General features: G+C 36.6%; 1 protein-coding gene across 3 annotated transcripts; it reads right to left on the reverse strand.

Moving 5' to 3' along the window:
• Positions 1-4,024: 4,024 nt before the first annotated feature.
• Positions 4,025-17,025, reverse strand: LOC108995553 (protein ESSENTIAL FOR POTEXVIRUS ACCUMULATION 1-like). 3 transcript variants are annotated; one of them, XR_001996883.2, is made up of 11 exons: positions 16,847-17,025; positions 14,826-14,914; positions 13,798-14,700; positions 13,584-13,695; positions 13,292-13,486; positions 12,207-12,971; positions 9,272-12,017; positions 5,983-6,173; positions 5,841-5,900; positions 4,847-5,436; positions 4,025-4,533 (listed from the first exon to the last, which is right to left on the reverse strand). XR_001996883.2 is itself a non-coding variant. In XM_018971132.2 (10 exons), exons 1-10 carry the CDS (start codon positions 16,914-16,916, stop codon positions 5,054-5,056), a joined length of 5,514 nt encoding a protein of 1,837 aa, XP_018826677.1. In that variant the 5' UTR covers positions 16,917-17,025; the 3' UTR covers positions 4,644-5,053. The 3 variants fall into 3 exon arrangements, 1 of the variants encoding a protein (XP_018826677.1); XR_001996882.2 differs by having other exon boundaries at positions 4,025-4,591; XM_018971132.2 differs by lacking the exon at positions 4,025-4,533 and having other exon boundaries at positions 4,644-5,436.
• Positions 17,026-26,962: the final 9,937 nt, after the last annotated feature.

Below are 26,962 nucleotides of genomic sequence, written 5' to 3' on the forward strand. Positions count from 1 at the left end.
ACTTATAATCGGTACAGGAGATTTTGATCCCGAGATGGATATGAAAGAAAATGACTCGTTGGTTTTGTAAGATGGTGCAAATAAGCATCTCTCTCATACCTTCCATCTTTTCAACTAAGAATTTTTTTTTTTTTTTAAACTTGTTTTCAAACAATATTTAATTGAAATTAACAATCTCCCACCAAAACTAATGGTTAAATTACATATACTAAAATCATATTGTTTTGCTTGTTAAGATCTCGTTTGAATGGTCAGATGAGAAATTTGTGAATAGTAGTAAAATAATCAAGATTTTTATTGGATTTTGAAAAATGAGAGAAAATTTTGAATAAAAATATTATAATATTATTTTTATTTTAGAAATTGAAAAAGTTGAATTATTTTTTGTATTTTATATAAAAGTTTAGAAAATTTATAATAATTAATAATTGTTAGATGAAAAAGTATGAGAGAAATTGAGAAGTATTTGTATTTGAATAGTGTTTAAATATTAAGATGAGATGAGATCAACTAACTATCCAAATAGGACTAAAAGTCTTCTACCCACAAAAGAACTAGAAAAATAAATATTAAGCATAAGGGCATTGCCATTTTCCTATTATTGGTTTGTCAAAAATATTCTAAAAGAATTTGTATTATAATTTCTCTCTAAATATTTTTTTTGGGTCCGGATTTCAGTACTTTTATATGGAATAACCCGTATTTGAATTTATTTTGCAAGAGCATAATTATTATTTGACTTTTAGTTGGTGTTTCTTTCCACTTCTTTTAGTTTGTGTTTCATAAGAACAGTGATTTCACTGTTCTTGAGATTTTTTCTTTTTTAACTATTCGAGCATTCACAATGGGTTATGTAAAATCTATGTTTTTGTAAAATTTGAGAGAAATAGTTTAATATAGTTCATCCAATGGATTATGTATTTTATAACTAATATCCAGTTTGCTATAGTATCATCTCTATATCTATGAAATACTATTTACACTTGTATAAATATTTAATTTATTTCTCTCTTTACTTTTTACTCTTTATTCATTTCTTTATCTACTTTCTACTTTATTTGAAATGAATAAAATATATTAAAAAGTATAATATTTAAATGATATAAAGAAAAAATAGATAAGCTGATGTATGGTATATTGTAAAAATCAGTATATAAAATAGGAAAATTGAGTTTTGGTGATGTATTTTAAAGGATAGGATGAAAAATCTATTGGGAGTGCTCTTAAACAAGCATTTCATAGATAAACTAAGTGATTACAAGATACTAGATTAAATGGGGTGGGATCGTGGGAGTCCCAACAATCATCTCAAAACAAGCAAATGCAACACGATAAAGAAAAAAGAGAGATCTGGAGGAAAAAATTTGGCTCTCACCCATTTCCCCCTAAGGGTAAGCCGCTTGAAGTGATTTTTGCATAGTCTGATAAACATATAACTACGACTAAAAGTCGTATGGATTGTTGTGTGCTACATTTTGCTAGTCTGGACTGGTTGAATGAGACTTTCATGACCAATTTATCTTGATTCTTAGTTAGGAAAAGTGAGAATATAGGGAAGTAGCAACCGGAAGATGGGTTGATACGCCGGCATAGGACCGTCACTGACGATGGAGGTGTGTGTAGCACATGCACCACTCTTGAAAGAAGGTAAAAGTCGGATTTAAGAGATCCGAAGCCCCTGACCCTAATGGTGCCGCGCGTGGCAACAACAGACTCCTCGTGGCATGGCGGCGTGTGAGGCTCATGTTCAGTATGGCCGCGCGTGAGACGCATACACCGCTCGTTTGATAAGTTTTCTTCTACCGTCCGATAGATCAGCAGCTGGAAACTCTGGTGATGGGGCGCATGGTGGTTGTAGGAGGCCAGTAAGCAGCAAATCAGCGCATCTTGGTGTTAGAGACGGAAAACTAAGGAAAATCTGGACACACACACAAAAAAAAAAGGCTGATGCACATTTCTGGCGTTGGCCGGAGGGAGGGAAAACCTCCCTAGAAGTTGGGATGGCTGGGTCTTTGTTAAAAAAAGAAAAAAAAAACTCCTCCAGAGAAAAAAACGGCTTCAATAATTGGGTATGTTTGTTTATGCACACAGAATTCTATGTGTTTATGATTTTTGTTTTAATTAACTAAGAGTGGTTGCCAGCAAAGTCAATCACTCTTTCAATTTGATGCATGCGGTTAAAGATATTGATGCAAGGAATTCGATGGATTTGTTCCCAAATTCCTATAGGTGCTTTGAATCTATTAGCACGCATCAAGAAAGTAAGCATATAGCACCTCCATGAATGAAGATAAGACAATTGCAAAAGCTTCACCAAAATGGCAATCATTGCCACCCAATAATACTATCAAAATTAATTAATTTTGACTTCTCAATGTGTACTCATTATTCATACTAATTAGATGTTAAGAGTATCTCAGATTATCTGTAAATAGTAGTAAAATAATTTATAAATAATAAAGAGCTGAAATAGTCTAATAAAATTAAAGAACAGTTGCGTTTCCAAACACAACCTTACATTTGGCATGCATGTAAAACCTACTAATAACATTTGCCCAAGCAAGCAAAGAGGCGAGTAATTTTGCAACTTATCATACAAAAGGAACTTTTCCAAACCTCAGGAGATGTAGAATATGATGTCTGGTCCCACCACTAACCCCACGTGAAAACATTGCTCTTATTGGGGTTGGGGGCTAATCCATACATAGTAGAGAATTGACTTGTGCACTTACATGGATAATCATGATAGATGACAAGTCTCATTAGAAAAGGAGAAGAAGATCCTCAGCCAATTACAAATGAGAAGTACTCAATTTTTTATAGCACAAATAAAATTTGAACCGCTTGTCTCCTGTCATATGTGCTATTAAGCTGGAAAAAAAAAAAAAAAAAAAAAAAATTCTATTGCCAACACAAAAACATAAGGAGAGAGTAGATTGCCTTGGCAAAGACCTCTCTTCCCTTTGAAGAGTACACATAAATCACCACGAATGGCACATTACAGAGAGCCTTTATCGGGTATTTCGAAAGACTAAACCCAGGTATGTTCATACGGGCCGGTACCCGCATGACTAAACCCGGGTTCGCCCGGGCCGGGTATCGGATTTAAAACCTAGTACCTGAATTTGAAACTCGAAACCTGGGTTTTTTTTAAAAAAAAAATTACAGACTATCGAACGAGTCCACGACGCCCAATGTTAGCGTTAAACAAAAACCCTTTCTAGGTTTCTCCTCTGGACTTCGTCACATCAAGTATCTCCCATGCGCCGCAACTCTCAAGTCTCTCTCTCTCGTCTCACTCAGGCACAACAACATTGCACACAACAATCTTTTGTCCACTGGTTTTTTTTGTATCTTCATCCCAAATCAAGCCCAGGTGCATGGATTTTTTCTCGTTACTTGGTTCTTCACCAATCGGCGATTGTTACTTTTCCCTTTAGGTTCTTCATTGTGTTTTGCCTAGGTCAAGTCCATATGGTCAGCTGGCCTAGCTTCGATTTCATTCATTCTGTTGATGGTTTATTCCCAACCTCAAATGGTTGTCTCTCTCACGTTCCTCCATTCTTGCAAGGTATAACTTTGCTTTGTTTGCTTTATTTTATAGATAATCATGGATTTTAAAGAAAAATGTACTCCAAGAACATTCTAGCACATCTCCATGGATTGAAAAAGGAGAAAGCTCAAACAGAAATGACTATTATCTGCTTTACACAAACAAAATCCTGGAAACCATTTTCTCAAAAATCCCCCAAAGATTGAGCACAAAAAAAAATGCCCCAGTCTTTCTTTGATCTCAGCAATCTTCATGAATTGTTGGCTTGAAGTTAGCAAAACTAGGAGAACATAGATTAGAGCGTAAATGGTCTTAAAGTTGTCTGTTAAAAAAAAAAAAAAGGGGTTAAACCCGACTTAAATCCGAGTTCCAGGTTTAAAATCCGGATTCATCCAAATTCCAGACCATGTCTGATCCAGACTAATCTGGTTCAAGTTCTAGCCCGGATTTAAAATCCGGGTTCTGGTCCTGGTATACCCAGATTTCTGGGTCGGAACCCAGATGAACAGCCCTAATACATTACGTACTTTGCTAAAAAACCAATCCTTATTTACCAACCACATATTGTCTAACCAAATCCAATTCTCTCTCGATATGTTCCTCAAAAAATCCGATTCGTGCAAATTCTTCCCTCAACTAAAGAAGAGATCTTGACAGAATTGCCACATATGAAATTGTCACATGAGGTTAAGCATTATTTATAATTTGAGATGGTCCTGCTGTAAAACCTCCTTATGTTTGAAAAAAGAATTTAGGATTCCCAAGCAGTAGTCATTGGACAAGACTTCGGTTTCAAGAAACCTCTCTCATCTCTACATAGTATGGCAACCTCGTTGACTGCTTCAGACTCCTGTTTGCAAAAGTACATGATCCAAAGAAAATTGCTTTTCAGTCTAATGAACAGCTAGAACATAGGATACCTGCCATAGTTGGTTGACGTCTTCCAAAAAAGATGGATGGTCAGCCAGAAGTTGAAAAACCTAAATGATCGATCATATGTGAGAAAGTGCCACAGGCCTCAATTCATCTTTTGGAGAACTGGAGAAAGGAAAGAGATTAACGTGGAGTAAAATGGTTGAAAGCAATGACGTGCAAGCAAAGAAGTAAGCCAGAGATGCTAATATATTCATGTCGTTTATACTTTACATCATACATTACTTCTCCAAATTTCAAGTCAAAAATAAAAAAGTCAAAAATAAAAAAGAAAGCATTTTTTTTTTAACCTGAACCACAAAAACAAGGGCGGGCCAAGAACTGTAGGGAAAAAGCAAATGAACAGAAAATCAAGGTTACCTTGACATAATGAGATTACACCTCACTCAGGCTGTGACAAAAACGCTTGAGCCAGATAATATTAGAGAACAACTGCTGCTGCTGCAGAGCTAAGCTAGGCTCTATAGAGGGGAAATTGAAACAAAAGTCCTAAAGCGAACCATTTACAAACACTAAACGAAAAAGCCAAGATGTATTTACAAACTGGCTCTAGTTCTACAACCTCTCCTAATCTTCAAGGGTCTGAATCTCACCCATCATGATCCGGTTACTAACAACATTAAATCCCAAAACCGAAGGGCTAACCTTCTTTCCTTTCTTCCCCTTCTTTCCTGCCCCTTTTGAGGACCCATCAGGTCCCACTGCAGTATCTCGATCAATGTCCCCAGCACCTGCATTGCCAGAATTCACATCTACAGCACCAAATCCAGTGACCTTGTCGTTCCGACTTTGAAATGCAATTTCAAGGACATCAGCTGGTAACAACTCCTTGTAGTTGAGGAATTTGTCAATGAACTTGTGATCGGGATCATACGATCCAAGGTTCTCTATCAAAAACATCTCAGCCTCTGATCTGGACTGCTTCGAGCAAAATTCGAGGAAACTCATATCTAGCAAAGTTGAAAGAACAATCGCATTGCATTAGCTAAAAACCCAAAGTTCAATTTACTTCAGACCTCAAATACTAGCAAATTTTAAGATTACTGAACCAGCACGTCTTCTGAATAATTGATACATGCAAGATGAACAAGCCTAGGCTAATCCTATTTCCAGCAACAAATAGGGCACTGGAAGTTTTGATCAGAAAAACCATGCCCAGTGAATCTTTCATTTCTATTGTTATTATTATTAGTATTATTATTATTTATTATTTATTAGTTATTATTTATTTTACTTCCTGGCTAGCAGAAAATGTGAAAGAAAATTTCCATGTAGCCTTCGATACTCAATACTTTATGAATTTAAAATATTTTCAAATAAAATGTCTGGCAAATCCAGGTGAAATCAACTTTACCTTTGGTCCCAATAAGCCTGAGACACTCACTCTGGCACCAATCTCTGAAGTCTGTGGCCTCTGCAAGGTGAAAGAAGGCATAAGAGGAGGGGGGGGAAGGAAAGTATACACTAGAAATATAACAAATCCTGCAGAGGCTTACCTGAATGATTGGTCATGAAATCTCTTTTCCCTTTCAGGGCAGAGGCAGGTGAAGATGAAAGAGATCGCTCAGCAGATTTGCCACCTACTGATTTTTGTCGGCCAAATGATCCAGATGAAGTTCCTTTGACGGGAGTGCTTTTCATTACCCTAGTGCCCTGGCTTGCAAGGTGAGGGAATTGGAAATCCACCCTGCTTACAAAAAAACAACAAACTCTCACTTTTCAACCATCACAATCAGATCTCATCAAACTAGTACAGTGATAATTATTTATAATTACTACAATCTTTCACATTATCATTGTATGTACTCGTCTGTAGGTTAGAACTCTTCAACCATCACAATTACAAACTTCCAATTTTCAAGGATTACAACTAGATCTCACCAGACTAGTACAATTACATTATCAACATATATGTACAGACAAGTACATTGATAATGCGAAAGACAAATGACAAGTATATTGATCACATGAAAGACAAGTTTTTATTCAATAAATGGAAATAATTGTAAAAGTTGTGAAATGCAAACTTGAGCCAAAGTGCAGCATAGATGCACGTTAAATGCAGTGGGGTCCTTCAAAATGCTGGACGGATTAATGATTTTAACCAAACTGCCACCAATCTCTATATATATTTCTAATAATTGCCTATTACATTCCTCGGGGACTACGAGGGCACAACATGATAGCTTGAAGTGGAGGTCTAAGGATCATAAGTTATGTACTGTTAAGGTGTATTATAACCTTGTGATAACACAGGACCATACTTCAATCCCTTGGAAGAACATTTGGAGATCTCGTGTGCCTTCCAAAGTTGTTTTTTTTGTTTGGAACGCTGCCCTTGGGAAGATCTTGACCACAGACAATTTGAGGAAGAGAGGATGTGTTGTGATGGATTGGTGCTTCATGTGCAAAAAGAATGGAGAATCGGTGGATCATTTATTACTACATTGTAACGTAACAAGGGTGTTGTGGGATGAGATCTTTCGGAGGGTTGGTGTCGCTTGGGTAATGCCTATGAGAGTGGTGGATTTGATGGGCTGTTAGAGAAAATTGCAGGGCTGTTGTCAAGTGGCAGCAAGTATGGAAGATGATCCCGTTGTGTATCATGTGAAGAATTTCTTTCTAAATACCTTATTGCTTTGGTTTTCTGCTATTGTGTTAGTTGGGGATAATATTCATGACTTCTTGTCTTTAGTTCATCGCTCTTAGAATGTATTTAGGTGTTATGTGGTATACTTCCTGTGTACATGGCCTAGGCCTTTTTCATTCTTATTAATATAATTTATCTTTTACGTATCAAAAAAAAAAAATTGCATGCGAAACCCCTAGGGGTTAGCTCAAGTGGTAAAGGCTTTAAGCTTGGAGGTATGCTCCCCCAGGTCTAAAGTTCAAATCCCCTTGGATGCAAACAATCTCTATAGGCCATTGGACTGGGGGATTCCCCTTGAATTACCTAAGGTGCACTTGCGGGAAACTCCTTGTCGAGGGCCTGTGCACCCTGTGCACCCCCGGAATTAGTAGGGATGCTACTTCTGGACACCCGGTGCCAATAAAAAAAAAAAAAAGCATGCAAAGATCTAGTCCAACATTGGATGGCTTCACATGTTGATTATCTTCTAAATGACAATGACAACAGAAATTTCTCTGACCATTTCACCTCTCAGCACTAGAATGGATAGATACCTATAATTGCAAAAACAGTGTTTAATTCACCAACTCCGGCCAAGCTGTTCCAGAAAAGAAAAATGTTCGAGACTAAAAAGTAAAAGAACAAGGGAGGACAGTAAGTTCCATCCTAAAAGAAAGGCATTCATTCATAGCATCTGAGCAACAGGCACAGACAGATACAAGTCGGTGCATTGAGGTCACTTAGTTACATGTTGATGTGCCAGAAGCACTAAATAGATACAAAGAAGTATTTTGGGCTCTTATCCTACTATATCAAGACTATATCCCGCCAGTCTTGCTAAGTGTCCTATCTCTTCCCAAGCCTGATCCTTGGAAATATGAATCAATAACAAATTGTAAGTGAATACTCTATTTTATGAGGAACTTCATTCTACGGAAATATCTCCCAAAGGCCAAATCCATATGATGCGCCCACATCACACAATTAGGTAAATCATCGGCTTTTCACCAATGGGACGTGACCCCTAGAATTGTTTGCACCCAAGGGTTCTCAAACCTTTGATCTAGGGAGAGCATACCCTCAAAATCATGGCTCTTACCACTTGAGCATGGCCTTCTGACAGAATATTGAAACAGAGTTTCCACACCATTAGAAAATGGTTCAGAAAAAGGTTGTGTAATGCCCCAAGAAAGGTCCAAGCCACATCTACGCCCATACTTAAAAAAAAAATTAAAATTAGTCAATACTACAATTGGAGCCCATTGGAATTATTATAAAGAGTAAGAACCCCTCCCTCCCAAGCAATGCGGGATCCCATCCACCGTGTAGACTCCCCCCCTTAAATTCCTAGCATACTCGTCAGACCATTCCATCATAGCATAGCTCAAGTCTCACACTTTTGGATGGGATTGGCTTTGATACCATTTGTAATGGCCCACAGATGGCCCAAGCCTCATCTGAACTCATACCAAGAAAAGACTAGTCAATGGTTCAATTGGATTCCCTTAGAATCATTGAAAATAGCAAGAACTTATCTCTCCCAAACAATGTGGGAGCTCATCCACTACCTATACTATCATAGACTATTTATGTGAGAGACTCTAATATTGTATAGACTCCAAGGAATATCGTCACAAAACCACCGCGTACCCACTAAGAGTCTCTATGATAATAAAGCAATTAATTGAAGCAATAATTGAACAAGATTGGGGATACAAAATATCATTTTTGGGGTGTGAAACCACGCATCTCTATCAGAAAAATGATTGGAACCTAGTGTTTGGAACAAAGACTCGTTTAATCTCGGGGTGCACAAGCCCTCGGGTAATTCAAGGGGCAGTTCCCCCAGCCTGATGGCCCTTGGGAATTGTTTGCACCCAAAGGTTCGAACCTTAGACCTGGAGGGAGCATACCACCAATTCCAAGGCTCTTACTACGCATCTCTATAAAAATTTACAAGCGCAACTGTTAAATAGATGCTAGAACTCACAATGAAGTCTCAAAGATTATTACGATGGAAAAATAAAAGTTATTGATGAAGAATACCAGCATATTCATGATGCCGTCCATTAATAAAAAGGCCTAATTTTCCAACAAAAGCAGCAAACAAAAGACAACCAAAAACTAAACTGAAGATAGAGAGACAAAAGACATACTGCTTAGTTTCTTGCTTTGATTGATCAATTGGGCCCCAGAATAGGTCATCATCTCCTTTATATTTTGACGGGTGAGAATTGACCTGGATTGGAGATGAAGCCTTGGCAGGAGAAGATGCAGAAAGTGACCACGAAGGCCCACTGGTTCGGGTAGCCTGAGTTGGCTGGGGTTTCGGAGGAGTTGAAATCTGGTTTGGATTGTGGGCAGATACCTTTTTCTCCTGCTCCTTTAATATGTCCCGTAAAGATGTAGGTTTCGGAAGCTTCCCTGATTCAGTAGACCATGCTGGAGAAGGGGAAGAGTTAGCTGACTCTCCCTTCCAAAGAACAAAGTCTCCAAGAGAAGGCCCAGAAGGGATTGCAGGCAACACTTCCTTCTCTTGCTGTATAGGACGAGAGCTTTTCCCTTTCTCAATGGGACTCAAACCAATAGAAGCCTCAGCAGAAGTAAGGGATATCAAGACCTTAGCTCCAGCACCCTTGGCTTTTGCTGATTTTTTTCGACTCTTTTTTGTGTCTTTAGCCTCAATAAAGTTATCGTCATCTATAGATTCTGAATGGGTGGTCATAACTTGTGGGTTTGCCATAATAGATATACTGTCGGGGACATCACCATCTTGTTCATTAGACTTCTCCAAAACTTCTTCTGCTAATAGGTCATGTAAATGGCTCTTCTCGCTCTTTGGAATCACAGAAGCTACAGGTTTCCCTAGACTTAACTCAGTATTTCCTGCATCTCTGTGAGTTTCCCTAGTAGATATTTTTGAGTCAGGATTGGCCACAACTCCCGCCCAAGGAGTTGACAAACTCATGGAGTTGACAGAGCTGGTGATCTCAGATACCACCATTCCTGTCTGTGACTTCCTTTGTTCTTCCTGTTGAATTTCCAACAATGACTTGGGCTTCAAACCAGGAGCAGGTTTCCAAGCTCGTTGTCCGGTATGTGTTTGGCTATTCTGCACTGAGACTGACTCAAGTACTCCCAAGTCACTCTTGACTTCAACAGTTTCAATGTCATCTGCTGAAGCTATTGCAGATACAAAGCTTTGAACCTGTTGGGACTCCACATGTTCCGTAGCAGTAATTCCAGATTTATGGCCTCTGTTATCTCTTGTCTTCTGTGAAGAGGTTCCATATGGTGCATCTCCATAACCGACATCTGTCTCAATGCTCTGCTTTTCAATTACAGATTTCTTTAATTGCAGCAAAGATGAATCCTTAGGTACTTCTTTTGCCTGGTCAGAAGAGGTGTGTGATTTAGAAGATTTTTGCTTCTTAGGCTTCTTCTCAGAAGCTTTCCTTTGTTCATGTACTTCAACGTTCTTAACTTCTGTCACCATGGAGGGCTCAATGGTGCCCCTTTTGCTTTCAACTTGCTGTTCTTCGAGCAAAACACAAGGTTGAGCCTTTACATCACTGGAATGCTCAGGCACAGGCACTTTACTGTTACATGTTCCTGCTGATAACAAATCAACAGGAATGGACATAAATTCTGAAGTACTTTCAGCACTCGCAACCACAACAGTTCTATCAGCCCTCAAACTGTTGTCTGATGTCTGCTCCACATCTCTAGGAGCATGAAATTCAGAATCAGAGACAGGTTGCCGCAAATGCTGAGGCGGCTCCACAGCTCTGTTCATCATCTCGAAATGGGAGTTTTCAGCAAAAGATGGTGTCAGGGATGATTCTTTCTGGTGGGTATCACCAGTTTCTTGTGGAATGGTAGCACCCCAAGTTTCTTGATGGCCGATGTTCCCAAATAATTGATGAGGCAGATGCAACAAAGAGGCTTCAGAACAAACACTATAATTGACATCCTGGTTAACTTGTGGGGGCAATTTCACAAAGTTTGTATTATGCTGATCTTGCATAATGGGAATTGGAACCTGTGAACCAATCTGAAACAGCTCTTGTGAGGGCTGCAGCCGAGGAGGATCTATAGATGCATTCCCTGACGGTATTGCAGCTGCCTGTATCTGTCCAAAAGATGGATCACCAAATCGTTGGAGAGGTTGATGCTCTGACAGCCTTTGAGAAAGCAGCTGTTGTTGCCTTAATAACTGTTGCTGCTCCTCCTGTTTCTGTTGCTGCTTAAGCAACAAGAGTTTATCAAACATTGACATCTGCTGTGTTTGAACTGCCTGCGAATGTAACTGCAACAAATACTGTTGTTGTAGCATATCTAATAATTGTGGATCTTGTGCTAAGCCAGATGACATTAACTTTTCAGGTGTAAAAATGCTAGATGGATTATCTATAGCTTGAGCAACAGGATTTGTCAAAGGCGGTTGGTTTTGTGATTGCAGCCACTGTTGTTGGATCCCAAATGGGGCTTGGGAAGGGAAATTCGGATCATGATGGAAATCAATCTTGTTCTGAAGTGGATCTGTTCCACTTTGGATTTGAAAGTTTGACCAACCAGGAAGACCATTATTTACACCAGAGGTTGGCCTGTCAGATATTCCTTGGAGGGACAAGAAGTCAGCATTTTGAGAATGAAGAGGTTGACAAGGATTGTCATTTATTGAAGATAGAAGCTTTGACTGTGGCGCTGTGGAATCTGGTACAATATCAGACTTTGAAACCAACGATGCAGCATCTCTTCCAGGCCAATATGGATAAGGATTGGATAAGGACCTCTGCCGTTCAAGGGCCATTCTCTTTGCCAGTAGGTAAAGGTTGTTTCCACTATCTACTCCTGACGGGGGCATCACACTAGAATTACTTCCAATATATCCTTGCATACCTACCAATTAATCATAATCATCAACGCAAGTTCTTTTTTTTTATAAGCAATCATCAAAGCCAAATTAAGCTACTGTCTGGTTATAATTAATACAATAAAAAAGGAAAATATCATTTGGATAATGTGCAATAGGCCGCACAATTTCAACCCAAAATATATTTAAAAAGAAAACAAAGAAACAGAATTGACCTTCAGAAGAAGCAAGCTTCTCCAGTGTTGAACTGCTCATATTACTACCAGACATCAGTGACTCCAAAAATCTATTCTCGGCTTCTGTCATTGAACCATGTCTCTGCCTGGGTTCGCTCCTTAGAACATCAAGCTCGGTTAAGCCAGTTTGAAGCTTCCCAAACCCACCGAAATTAGGCCGGCCAGATGCATCTGCAAATTCATTCTGTTTTGGTAAATTAAATCCAGGTGGAGGCCCAGCTTTAGCTCGTAAATGGGGCATAACATCACCAAGTGGCAACCAAGGCATGTCATTTGGACTTGGGCAGACTGGCAAATCTAAGCCAAAATACCCAGCCTCAAACCATGAAATAATGTCACTCCCAATAAAAGGGCCTTGAATTCTTCCTTGTGGATCTTTATAGAAAATCGTTAAGTCCTCTGGAGAAGGCTGTGGAGCTTTCCTGGTTTCCTGTTCCATCTCCATAACTCCAGATGGTTGCCTCTGAAGAATGGGATCCTCAATGGTTTGCCACTTAGTCTTGTCTTTGGTTTCTGATGGGTTAGCCAATTTACTTTCCCACTCATTATTTAGTTCCTTCGGTGGATCTGACCAGCCCAGTTCCGAGGACCTTGACCTTCCATCATGCAACACGTTATGTGAACGTTCTCCCTGGGAAGGGAATTGCCATGCGGTGGCAGGAATGGACGGATTTCCTGGGAGACTTGATTCCCTATTAATGGGCACGTCTTCAGTCTTGCTATAAGAATCGTACTCTCTGGAAGCTGCAGATAGAAAATGCGAAGTAACACTTTAATGTTCAAAACAAAACAAAACAAAACCAAATCACCTGAATCTATAATAAAAAATAAATAAATAAACATTATTTTTATCCTACAATTATTTTCCAGGAGAATGAACAACTCGACTTAGAGACACATTTGGCAACTAAGATTATATGATTAAATAAAATTCTAGTCATGCAGATCCTGCATTAAGGCTATCTTGAATCATGAAATCAGACCAGGTGGAAGAGTGGCTTTTCTTTTTCTTCTATTTTGGCATAATCACTAACAAAAACTTGTTATCTTGTTAGGATGAATACCTTCAGCTCTAAACTTGTTATCTGAGAATGACTTATGATCCCTCAAAATTTCCGTTTTCGAGTTGGACACGTGATAGAGTGTTTGCCTCTCATAGGAAGGGCCTTCTGAAATATTCTCAGAACCACCTCTTGAATTGTCAGCAGCACTTTCCTCCTTATAATCATCCAAAGCATTCGGAAAATTTTCCTTAGAGCCTGCTCAGACAATAGAATTTCAAATGAGGTTAATCCATACACATAAGTGTGTCAGTTAATATGTTAAATGTTAAGACATATAGGTAATAAGAACTACCAGGCTTGGTTCGCCTCGACTGTGTAACATCTGTTGAGATCCTTCCGTCTTTAGATATCTGTGGTGCACCACTACTTACTATATCCCCTTTGTCAATTCCCTTCATAACAGCCTACTCAAGTAGACAAAAATGAAATCAAATGCTGAAAATACGCACTCATAAAAAAATGCTGAAAATGCCCATGGCACTCAATTATTCATTAAAGAAAATTACCGTTTCTTCGGAAGTTGGAGCCCATAGTGCCAAGGGCTCTAATGATTGATCTTGTGTAAGAGAAGGAACTTGCAAAAACCCATCAACCAATTTTTCACAAGAACTCGTATCAGTCAATCGGTATACATCAAGCAACTTTGTCCTACTATATCTTAAATGGTAAGGCTCCCCATGGCCACTCTCAACCCTATCTCCCCCACTTCCTAGAGAATGCATGCTCAAAGAGCCACCACGATAGCTTACCCGTCCACGTCCTAGAGAAAAGGTTGGAGGTGTTGTTTCCCCACGCCCACGGCCATAAGAAAATGTCGAAACTTGTTTGCCTGACATTACAGTTTGGTGATGAGGCTCTCCCCGTCCTCGGCTTTGCAGGGAGCTAGGTCTCCATGGCCGATAATGATCCCCCTCCCTCTCATCCTTTCCTTGATTGGCAACATGAGACAACCCCTTATCAAGATGCACATCACCATCTCTGCCAGAGTCAGTCCACTTCTCGCGGACGCCTTCAGTTTCCTTATCATCTGGCCCCCAGCGCGTGTTCCATTTGCTCTCACGCCGTTGTTCATAATTAGTGTCCCTGTTACTTGAGTCAGACCACCGCTCAGACGAAACACGACGCACTTCTCCAAGGTGTCTAGAGGATGAATTTTCTACCCAACGGTCTGTCCTGCGATTGTCACCAAGGTCTTTGTCTCCATCCCTCCAACGATCTTTGCGCATGGAGGAATTAGTGTCCCTTTCTTCATCACGCCAGCGGTCACGACGACCAGCTTCCATATCAAGCAGGGAAGTCCTGAAAACATCCTTTTTCTTATGGATTTCATGGATCTCATCACCATTTCCAGATGACTTCACAATATCTGAGTGATTGCCATAAGCTGGATGCTGGCTGAAATGATTTTCCTGAAAGAAAAATAAAGCAGCTGACGCAACAATAAATTATGAAAACAAAGACATCCCTGTAACTGAAGAGACAACAGACTCAGGTGTGCTAGACAAATATTAAGTTATAAGTAATGAAAACACACCAGAACCCCTATTCCAGGCTTACTCTCCCCTGACTTTGGCAGAAGCCACTGTGGTGAAAGTGGAATAGTATTTTCAGACCCTAGAACATCTGCATAAATTCAACAGAAGCATCAATAATAACACTAAATTTAACGAAAAGAAAAAAATTTGAAAGTCAACCCAGACAGGATTTGGAAACGTCATGCTTGTCTCGAACATAAAGTTGTATAACTGATACCACAAAATATATCACACTCCAGTAATCCATCAATTTCATTTGGCTAAACAGAAGCTTTTGAGAGATGGGAAATCTGTCTCGACAACTAAAATTGTAACAGAAACGATAGAAAGGTCACTCTCATTCTCATATAAAACAAGGGTAGGCATTATCTTTATTGTGCTGAAACAATGTAAAGCATGAATAAGAAGTGTAGCATGAGATAAGTCGCCTTATTTGATTGAAATGGATAAGGCGATTCTGAATACAAGTTTTCTTCCTGGGTGGGAAAAGGGCCTTTTTATGGGCAGAGGGAGGGGGAGGTCGCCTTCATGAATGAATAAATTTTAAATCATAAAAAAATTTTATCCTCCTTGTAGTCAACTAAAAAATCTTGCCACATGATTCCAGCATTCAGCCTCAAGTTTGTAACGTTACAACTCCTCAAGGTTAAGTATACTATGGTTATCCCATGCAACCATAATGCCTAACTTGTAGTGCTTCTGATTGTGTGAATGTAAATTACTTCAATCAATCACCAATTTGTATACCATTTTGATGGTCCTCCTTTAAGTTACAATCATCAAAGTACATCACTGCAAAATGGTTCCTTCACAACATCCAGGCACTGACAAATTTCATTCAAACAATAAATATAAGGGAAGATTGCAGTGGTTCAATCAGGAACTCAACAAGCCATATTTCCCAGAGTTTGGACACAGAAATGAGATGTGAAATTTTTAAAATTCTCAAAACTTCTCATAATTTCATTCTCAAATGTCACTCAAACACAAAACACTTTTCAATTTCAAATCTTCAATTTTTTCATCTAATCATTATCCAAACACAAAAATCAGTATGACTTTTACAAACTTCGAAACAAAACACAAAAATCAATACAACTTTTACAAACTTCAAAATAAAAATTATATTAAAAAAATATATTCAACCAATTCTTTAACTTCATAATATTTGTATTCAATTTTTTTTCTCTCATTTCCCAAAACCCACTAAAACATCTTAACTCAAATCATTTTACCGCTATTCACAGAAGTTGAAAATACTCCAAGTGTCCAAACCTTAGAGTTTAAGGTGACCTATGGGGACCAGGTTATGTCCCTTTAATATCTTGCAGCACCAGCTCCCACGCAATAATCTCATCGTCTACATCTAACCAAGTTTGAAGAAAAACTGATGTTTAGTGTTTAAAGGCCAAACGATTTCAATCCACACAATCGTTCAAATGTAACAAAGAAAAAAACCAGTGAAATTGAACATTATTTTCTCCCTTGGCTAAGTATGGTTATGATGCGTTTACTGATAATCAATAAAGACGATTGACAGAATACCCTCATGTCTCGAAGAAGAGAAAGGCAATAAAAGCTGATCTTTCCAGTGCAGACGCTGAGTTGCCAACCTCCCGCGAGTTACAAAAAGAAAGGGACCGTGCAGCGAGCAAGCAGAAATAACCAAAAGTACGAGGTTTTTCAAACAAAGTGTCAAATAAATAGCTTTTAACCATTAGACCTAAGAATGTTTTAGCTAAAGCATTTATCATGAACTGTCAAACCATAACAATTATTTCCGCCCTTGTTCCAGGTACCAGACGGGGCGTTACGCAAATGAAAAACGATACCGAGAAATGCATTACCGGATATAAACAAGAGCTCTGAGAAAAAAAATTCACACAAAACCCAAGCTCAAATGCATAAAATTTTCCCACCAACCAAGGTCGAGGTACTCAGTACAAGAAACTGAACACGAAAACCTAGAATATCCTAAGGCAAAGCGTTTGCTCCTTCGATTCGAAAGGAGATGAAATACCTTTGGAGATCTGCTGGGGAGGCGTGACGGAGAGGTGGTGGCGGGAATCGGAGTCGGTGCGGTCGGCCATGGATGATTGACGAGAGTTGCAGAGAGAGAGAGAGAGAGAGAAACCCTTGCTATGGATTGCGCTTTGAAGGAACGAGGTGAGAGGGAATGCGACGGGAGAGGGGGAATATAGGTTAAGGGGCAATGGAAGATAAAATCAGGGGGTGTAGGTTAAGGGGACGTTACTCATCAGCTTACGTTAGTAGAAAGGATTATTAGCTATATTCTCACGCGCCGCAATAACGAGTGGGAATCACGAATCCGCGTTTGAGAACAATGAGAAGATTGCCTTGATTTGTAACATTCGGCAGTCGGTGGTTTGAGAATTTCGAGGGAATGTGAATTAGTGGTTGGGGTTTATACGAGGGTGCGCAGTGCGCACTACACTAAAATGGGGGCACTATACTCCATTAGTCCTATGAGATGAGTTGGATAAAATTATAAATTATTAAATAATGAAATTCGTTTAAATGTTCAAGTTTTTATCATGTTCTTTGAAATTTATTATTTATTTTTCAATGAAATTAAATAATTAGAAATATAAAATTACAAAAAATTATTAATTCAATGAGGTCTTTATGACGAATATATACCCATGTTGAATTATAGATTATAAAAGTTTAATGAACCAATAAAATATTTTCCCTACACCATTCTTAATTATAAGCATTCTATATAATCCATCCAACTAAAATGTGTAATTAGTCGCTATAAATTTATAAATATATATATAGAAAAATATTATATATCAGTCACTATTCATCATCACATCTCACACTTGACAGTTTTTTTTTATAAAGTGTGAGGTGTGAGGTGTGAGATAGTAAATAGTGGCTGATGAAAATAATTTTTCATATAGATGTGTGTATTAGTTTTGTAATAGTGACATAGTATGTGTATAGTAGTGTAGGCATTATACAATAATATATACCAATATTTCTTATATGGTTTGTACATACTAGTATATGAAACTATTAAATTCTGTCTATTAACTATTATATACATTATAAAATAGATAGTATAATTTAATCAATTGAGTATTTAAGTAAATAACATATAACTTTAGATTATAATCAATATATAGACATAAATGATTAGGCATGAGCAACTGAGTTATATGTTATGCCTCATACTAATTCAAATGTAGAAGAGGCATCAGCAACTTTGATGGGTATAAAAGAAGCAAAGTAAAGAAAATAGAGGAAAATTACAATCAAATGAGACTCACAGCAGGTGGTAGAAGCAGTCACCTCCTCTATCCCGAACTCGGACTGGACTATGCAGGCTATTATGAATGACATCAAGTAAAATTTGGAGAGATTTGACAATTGGTCTATGGAAAAAATCCATCAGAAAAACAATCGATGTGCGCACAAAATTGCGCAATTGGCAGCTTCTATCCAGGCCCTTGGCAACATTCCCCTAATTCTCATTCTACCAAGCTTGTTGAATTTCCCAACTGGAAAAGATCAACCTCTGTAATATATTAGTTTTGCACTGGTTATTTGTAATGGGTTTATATGTAATGTAGCTCTAATGCTTGACCAAAAAAAAAAAAAGAGTTATATGTTATATATTTAACTCTAAAGGTTGCTCTACTTATATTAGTAAATTTAATATATATACAAACGAGATGATATATATATATATAAAGGATTGAATTATATATATATGTTCAACGGTATATAATCAAGCTTTAATTGAGCTAAGTCAGTCATAATTGAGTATGCTTTGATGAGTTTTAATCGAGTTTAGTTAAGTATATGTCATTTAGTAATCAAGCGGGTCTCTAGTTGTACAATCGATTTTTTTTTTTTATGAGTTGAACTAGGGTTGAAAATTGCACCTATCAAACCTCACTGATAGATTTTTGAGAGAGAGAGAGAGAGAGAGAGAGCTGTAAAGTGTGAGGGAGAAGAGACATGAGGAAGAGGGGAAGGGGACGCTCGGGTTAGGATTCAACCCTAACCCAAAACAACGTTGTTTGGTATTAATTTTTCTTTTTTTTCTATAACATAAGTGTAAAACGATGCCGTTTCAGTCTCACTTAAGTGAAACGGCGTCGTTTTACATAAGATATATATATATATATATATATATTATCAGTTGGTTCTACAATTTAAACCTGGTTCAAACTGAGACTGAGCCGGCTAACCAGTTCTCCACTGGTTCTGGACTTTGGCGGTCGATTCTGATTGGCAAAAGTCGGTCCCATTGATTTTTGTACAGTCCTAAGTTAAGCTCCGTTCATATTTAACAAAGCAAGTGCAAATGAAATAATTGCACGGATTGCTTCATTTACGGTCTTATTAAAATCGTATAATCTGCTATCTATTTTTAATAATATTATATCAAACTAATAATGGAAATAGAGTATTAAAAATCATCTTTTTAATTGAATACATGTTTAAAGTCCTTATATGATGATCAATATATATATATATGTATATATATATATATATTTACAAATAATGTATTTTTTTTAATTATATTGGAGGGGATATTCCCATCCCCTTCTCTGGGTTGGGCCCGACCAAGAGACTAAAACTCATCTCTGCCCGAGTTGTGCCCTTCCATCAGGCCCAAGAGCCATTACTGTGACCAACTCAAGAGCTACATAAGAGGAATGAAGGTGTCTTAGGATGGGAAACCTGTCGAGGGGACAGACAAGACCTGCCGACCCTGATGCCCCCTACAACACCTCGCATTTAAAGATCCAAGCAGGCAAGTGAACGGGAAGTGACCGCACCCTACATTTTGGGGAGCCATGTCACATTGATGGCGCAACCTGAGGAGCCACACCGCATTAAAAACCACGGTCTGACCATTGTGTACAGGATACTGACCCCTGACACAAAGTAAGGAATGTTCTCCCGATACCTAGTATAAAAGTCAGACACCAGGTAAGAATAGAGAGTTTGGCTCTCTAAGTCTAAGGAAAATTCTTTGAGGAAAGAATACTAACTTTGGCATCGAAAACTCGCCGGAACAATTCTAAGCCTCTATTTTCTCTATATTGCAGGTGATTGAATCCAGTACCCAGAAACACGTCATCAACATATATAGTTCCTAAATAAACTTGAATTTGCTCAAAAAATAAATAAGTTATTTGGGAATAAAAAATGTAATTTAATGATAAGTTTAAATAAAAATTAAACAAACAGATATTAGACACTCAGTTCTAACTCAAACCACCTGATTATATAAAGAATACATGTAAGAAAAAGCTTAACGCTCAAAATAGTTTGGCACAACAAGGGGCTACAAAGAGATCGAGGGGGCTAATGGTTGAGAAAGTACTTGTTAATGGAGTACTCAAACCCCTAAAGAGGCTTGCGGCGTTGCGCTATTCATATTTATTATTAAAGTAATGCTACATCTAATTTTAAAATATACAACATCGCATATTCTATTTAAAAAAATGAAATTTATTATTAAAAAATAATTTTTTCATGGAGATTTCAGGTTTACCCATTTAGATTCAGAGATGAGTTAAGATGGTTTTAAATAAATTAAATAAAATATTATTAAAATATTATTTTTAATATTATTATTTTTTTTAAATTTAAAAAAATTGAATTGTTTATTATATTTTATGTAAGAATTTAAAAAAATTATAATAATGAGTTGATGTGAATTAAGATATATTTTTTTAAAAAAAATATACAAAATTTATATATTTTAAGACTATAAATATCATTTCCATTAATATCATTAACGGTGAAATGCGAAAAGTTGCATGTGTTATGAACGCACTGGCAAAAAGGCTAGAAAACACTAGCAAGCTATATATTGAGCGTGGCGAAGTCAGAAGTGGGAGTGCAAGGCAATGGTGGAAGTGGAATCGGAGCCCATCGACCATTCAAGAGCTTTTCTAGGGGGTCTATTAGAGGGCGGCCTCACATAGGTGAAAACAAAAGAGACCAAGCTCTCATAAAGCCTCACGGGAGATGTAGACCATAGGGCTATTATGAAATGGGTTAAAATGAAAATTACAAGTTGAATAAAATATTATTTTTTAATATTATCATTGTTTTAAAATTTGAAAAAGTTAGATTATTTATTATATTTTATATGAAAATTTGTGAAAATTATAATAATGAGATGAGATGAGATAAAATGGATTGAGAGCCCCTCTCAATCCAAACCGAATCGTCAATTTTGCCTCATTTTATTCTTGAGTTGGAGGCTCGATCTAGACACCAGTTTCACGATCCACAAAAATTTTAAACTCACGAGTTTTAAGCTTCGTTTGTTTTTACAGATGAATTGAGATAAAAATTGAAAGTTTAATAAAATATTATTAAAATATATATTTTTAATATTAATTTTATTTTAAGATTTGAAAAAATTTAATTGTTTATTTTATTTCGTACGATAATTTGAAAAAGTTATAATAATTATATAAGATGAGTTAAAAAATTTCCTAAAAATAAACAAGGCCATAAGACTTTTATATAGAAAATATGTTTTGATTGAAAAGTGTGTAGATCTCTACCGAATGTGCACGGGTACTAAAGAAAGATCCCTATGTATGCATTGCAAAGGTGGAGATCCCTCTAATCTATGCCACATATGGTGATACCCAATCTAGAAATCAAAGATCCTGACAATCGGGTTTAATGAGAATAATGGATTTTATTAATTTTATTTACTATCAAGAGATATACTATTAATTTTATTTAGTAGTTTTTTCAATCGTATAGTATGAGTTCATTTATTGTGCAATGTTTGAGAAGAGAAGTCTCTTAATGAAAATTTGTAACTTATATGAGTATGGTGTTAAAATTACATTTGAAAAATCTCACTTATGCGAGTATGGAAGTGAGCCCACTCCTTATAGGAATTGTATTTTTTTTTTATCAAATACACTCGTAAAACCGAGATTAACATAACGCCGTAACGTGCTGGCTAGTAAAACTTATATCAATACTTGCCTTGTTATGTGTGAGCAATAACTCTTTATTCCTTGTGTCTAAAACTATTGCTTACTTTGTAATAAATATTAATATTTGACAAGATGAAGATTGAATGCAAAATATAGGTATGCATAATAATCATTCTTTAACTGGATCATGTCAGTCACAAAAAAATTTGTATATTGGAAAGCCTTAAAAGAAATAGTTGGCTTATATTTTGTATATCTCAAGTCAAAATTGTAACGGCTTGTTATGAATGAATGGAGTTTGGTCTACCTTAAAAAAAATTAAAAAAAGAATTGGAAATATCTCTCTTGTTCATATATTTTTTTATTAAATAAATAGTGGGGAATGCTGGTGTTATTTTCAAAATGAAGAATCTTTGTAACGTTTCCTTTTAGATTTTGTGTAATGGTGGTTTCTAATGGAAATGTTTGATGTGAAAATTGCCTATTAAAAGTCTTTTATTGGACTTCAACTATGTCCACTAATATGCAAAGTAACTTAAGTGCATACGTATGAATAATGAATATAGAAAAATGATAGGGTTATTATCCTTCACTCTCATTTTATATTTAATTTTTTTTAATTTTTAATTTTATTTAATAGTTAAGGAAGTGACTATTAATAAAATTATATATATATTTTTTAATTTTTTCTTAATGGTTAAAGATGTTAAAAAAATACTTAAAAGAAAATGATAAAAAAATAAAAAATTTGAAATGAACTAGGAGTAGTAAATGGATAATAATAGGGTATACCCATGAATATAGAGTACTTATAGGTGATTTGTTGTATTTATAGAAGAAACTTTATTTCATTTTATGAATTATTTTATTCTCAAATCGGTGTAAAGCACATCATTCACGTCACTTAAATGATAAGATTTGATTTATAAAATTTAAATTTTAAAATTTATCTTTCAAATCAAATTATGTCAAGTAAGTAATTTACTAAATGTGTTATCACACTGACTTATAAATAAATTTTCATTTTGTCTTGACGTTAATTTTTTTTTTCAAGATATTTGACCATCATTTGTATTTTTTGTTTTGTTGCATTACCTTGTAATTGTATAGCTATAGCATATTTATTATGCTCATGCGCTGCCTTGTATCAGTGTATGGCATCCTTATTACGCTCTTTAATGCAATTAAAGTTTGTTTGTTCTTCGAAAAGAAAAGGCTGACCATCGCTTTCGTTCATTGTCCTTGTAAATATTAGTGGCTGGCGATCCTCTTGTTAATTGACCAAACCTTATTATTTTGAAAATTCTAAAGTGTACAACACGGCTTTTAATATCTACTAAGGTCTCTATTGGAAGAAAAATTATATTCATAAGTGTTATACACCACATATCACCTTTTTATTATTTTTTTAATTTTTTTCTCTTATCAAATATGTGGTATATAGGTGTGTGGTGTGTGATGTATGTTGTGTAGTGTGTGCGGCTTATGAATAGGAATGCTCGGAAAAAAAAAATCCAAATGTTGTGTTATGCACTTGAGAACTTTCTTGATTAGAAAAAGTACTAGAGGTGTTTTTCTAGTGGAGTGTCGGGTTCTATCACTTGTGCAGAGTTGGTTCGAGCCATAAAACATACAATTGAATTGTTGTATCCTGAAAGCGAGAAGTCAAGTAAAGCTCCAATGTATCAGTTTATTTTGGTCTTTGTTAGACACAATGACTAGAATCACTTTAAGAGAGCAAGATATTCGTGTTTCAATCCAAACTAATTTCATTTCAATGTTTTTATTCTATTTTTATTTTGTACAGTGTAATTCATCAACATTATATTATAAAACATAGGTGAAGTACAAAACCATCAAATTGCACATTAACAATGTTTTGTAACCTATTGCAAATTTATTTAATGTAATTTAACTATTGCTAATTTGTTCCGATTGCGTTTCAACACGCCATCGAATTTGAGAATTAAGGTTCATAGATAATGACAGAGCGACTTTTTGAAGAAAGAATGAGACATGAGACTCGCAAATTCTAAACTTTCTCATAAACATATCTAGACCATATGGATTGTGAGGATTATGCTGGACTGAGAGAAGGAATTCCCTCACGTGAACAAAATGCGAGCGACAAGAAGGTAGCCAGGCAGGCAACGTGCAATCGAGGTTGAAGTAAGGTGAGCAACACATTGTAGAGAGCCTGGCAAATGCAGCACAAGGCGACGAAGGAAGGTTTGCCCTACAATAGGCGAGCAAAGGACATGTTGCCGATATGAAAGGTGAGCAACTGGTGAGGACAAACCTGATGCAAAGTTGGGAGTGCTCTGAGATAACAAGGAGGAGCTTAGAGGGTAGCAGATGTGGTACCCAATGCCCATGCTCAATCAAAGCAGTCACAATATGAGTACGCCTAGGGAAGAGAAATACGGACTTGTAGGCCATTTCGTCTGACCTAAAAAATATGGCCTAACACCTCGTAGAAAACTTTTATAAGGGGAATGATTACTGGTTTGGTCCCAAGGCAAGTTGCAAAGACGTGCACGCCTTGTCCCATTGGCACTCAGTCTCTACCATTCTTCAAGTTTAGATGACAGATGGACGACCAAGACCAAATGTCTCTCATTCAAGCAAGGCAAAGGTAAGAGGAGACGTCAAGATCCGTTAGGACTGTAATTGGCAGTCTTGCCATATAAAAGATATTGGACAATAGCCAACATCTCACTTTTTAGATCATAAAGTGTTTCTCTTTTCTTTCTTCTTCTATTCAAAGACTTCGAGGAAGCATAAGGCTTAGGGTCTTCATCAACCAAGGAATTGGCACCATTGGTGCAAACCTTAGTATTAGAAATACTATTCAGGTAGGTTCATTCCTACAACGATGCTAGAAATGTGGGGTAAATATTTATGAGTATGTTTATGATTGCATGTTCTGCTCCTCATCTCTTTCTCTCATGAAAGTGCATACTTTATATTTATTGATTAACTTTAATGACGTGATTTCAAGATGATATGCTTTGGGTGATGTGCTTTTAATGTGCTCTGTACACATGAGATCGGGTTGAGGATTTCCCGTATCATTCCTGAGTGGCACGTTACCCTGACTTTCATACGAGTAGAGAGATTTCCCATGATGATCGGGGTGGGGCATTTTCATAGAGCTCACATGATATCCAGGTACCCCGTGTTGATTAGGTGGAGCGTTCTCTATGATGATTTGGTGGAGATATTCTACTTGTTCACAGGGTAGAGAAATTCTGTGTCAAATGGGTAGAGTGATTCCCCTTTATGTTTTGGTGAATGTGTTTCATGTGTTGACCGAATAGAGAGATTCTCCTCATGTCGAATGGATGGAGTGATTTTCCGCACTTGGTGTTCTTTGATGTTTTCTAGATATATGTGTTTTGCTCAAAGGGTGCATGATTCATCACCATGCTTATGAATATATGTATTTTGCTCAAAGGGTGATTCCTTTTCATGCTTATGGATATATGTGTTTTATTTCGAGAGTGATTCATCACCAAACTCATGAATGCATGTGTTTTGTTTAGAAGGTGATTCCTCGTCATGTTTAAAATGTGTGTTCTTAGCCTCATTTACATGAACTTATGCATGCGTATTCGTCGTCATCGTCTCTCATTATTAACATTGTTATAGGCTTTAACTTACTGAGGTTTCATTAAAATCTCATTGTGGTAGTCTCACTATGGTTTCTTTCCTCAGAATCGTAGACTTTGATGTAGATGTAGCTCAAGAGAGTTATCCCGAGGAAGAAAGACCAACGGAGCCTAAGGAGTAGCCACGTAGGCCCGTCTTCTTTTAGTTTTATGTTTTTATAAATTAATATGTTTATTAAAATTAGGCAACAAATACTCTATAGTTCATTTTATTACGATGTAAACAATGAGCTTATGATGGTGTGTAATCATATTTGGGAATCAACAATAGTGACATAGGAATATTATTATTATTTAAAAAGTATTTGTACACTTCTCTAGTTTTATTAGATTAGTCTCCAACAAAACCCCTTAACTTATTTCTATTGCAATTTTTGCTTCACACATTTGCACGACTTATGAGTACATAACTTTCAGGAGAACATAAGGGAAACAGCCGACTGGCTTGCATTCCAGGCAATGAGGTTCCTCGTTGGAGAACTATTTGGGGCCGAGAGTGCCACATGGATCCCATCAACTTACCATGATTCTTTTTTTAGTTAATTATCCCATCAACTTACCATGATTCTTTTTTTAGTTAATTGTTGCTCTGAGATAAGTGCTAAATCTACAAAGATCTTATAAAGTAAACTTACAAACTAACATAACTTGATATGAAACGTTAGATCTATTTTATAATAAAAAGAACTTTATAATCTAATAGTTCGTATCAAAATATATCAGTTTGTAAGTTCATTTTTGTAAAATCTATAGAGACTAATAATTTCTCAAAAACAAGTAGTGAAAACATAAAGTGGAGATTAATGAAACCATCGTGGATAAAGGGATTAATCTGAAACTCTTGACACGACCTTTGGGCTTAGACTTTCTTTACAAGGCACGTTTCAAATGTATGAAACTAGGGCTGTGAAAAATCTGACTATCGGACTTCGTCTCTGACTCTGCACCATCAGATTTGGAGCTAAGAGAAAACGGAGATAGAGTAGGAACTTTTAGTGTAAATCTGATTGGAGCTTTTAGTGCAAATTCAATTATAGATAGAGTTTCTCCCTAACCGACTACGACCTCTAACTCCACTCCAACCACCATTCCGATTGCTCCTCCACCCTCAGATTAGTAGACACAGTTTATAAAAATATATATTATTTTATATAGCGATCATATATACTTATATTGAAAGTTTATAACTTATATTCAATACTATATAGCATAAGTGTTAATTATCATAGCATAATATGCTTATAATATTCATTGTTCAATATTAATATACTAATAGTCTAGAACGTTTACTAATACATCATACATATCTTAGAGTAGTTGACTTGTTAATAGTGAGTCATATACCATGTATTAGGGGTATAACTGATCCGGTTTGATCTAATTTTTGACCAATTTTGAAACTGAATAGATATATACCAGTTTTAAAAATTTAAAGACTAATACGGACCGATTCATTACCGAAACCAAAACTTTCATTTTTTTAATTTCAGTCCTGTCTTATCCAATTTT

Source organism: Juglans regia, chromosome 6 (genome assembly GCF_001411555.2).
Source record: "Juglans regia cultivar Chandler chromosome 6, Walnut 2.0, whole genome shotgun sequence".
NCBI lineage: Eukaryota > Viridiplantae > Streptophyta > Magnoliopsida > Fagales > Juglandaceae > Juglans > Juglans regia.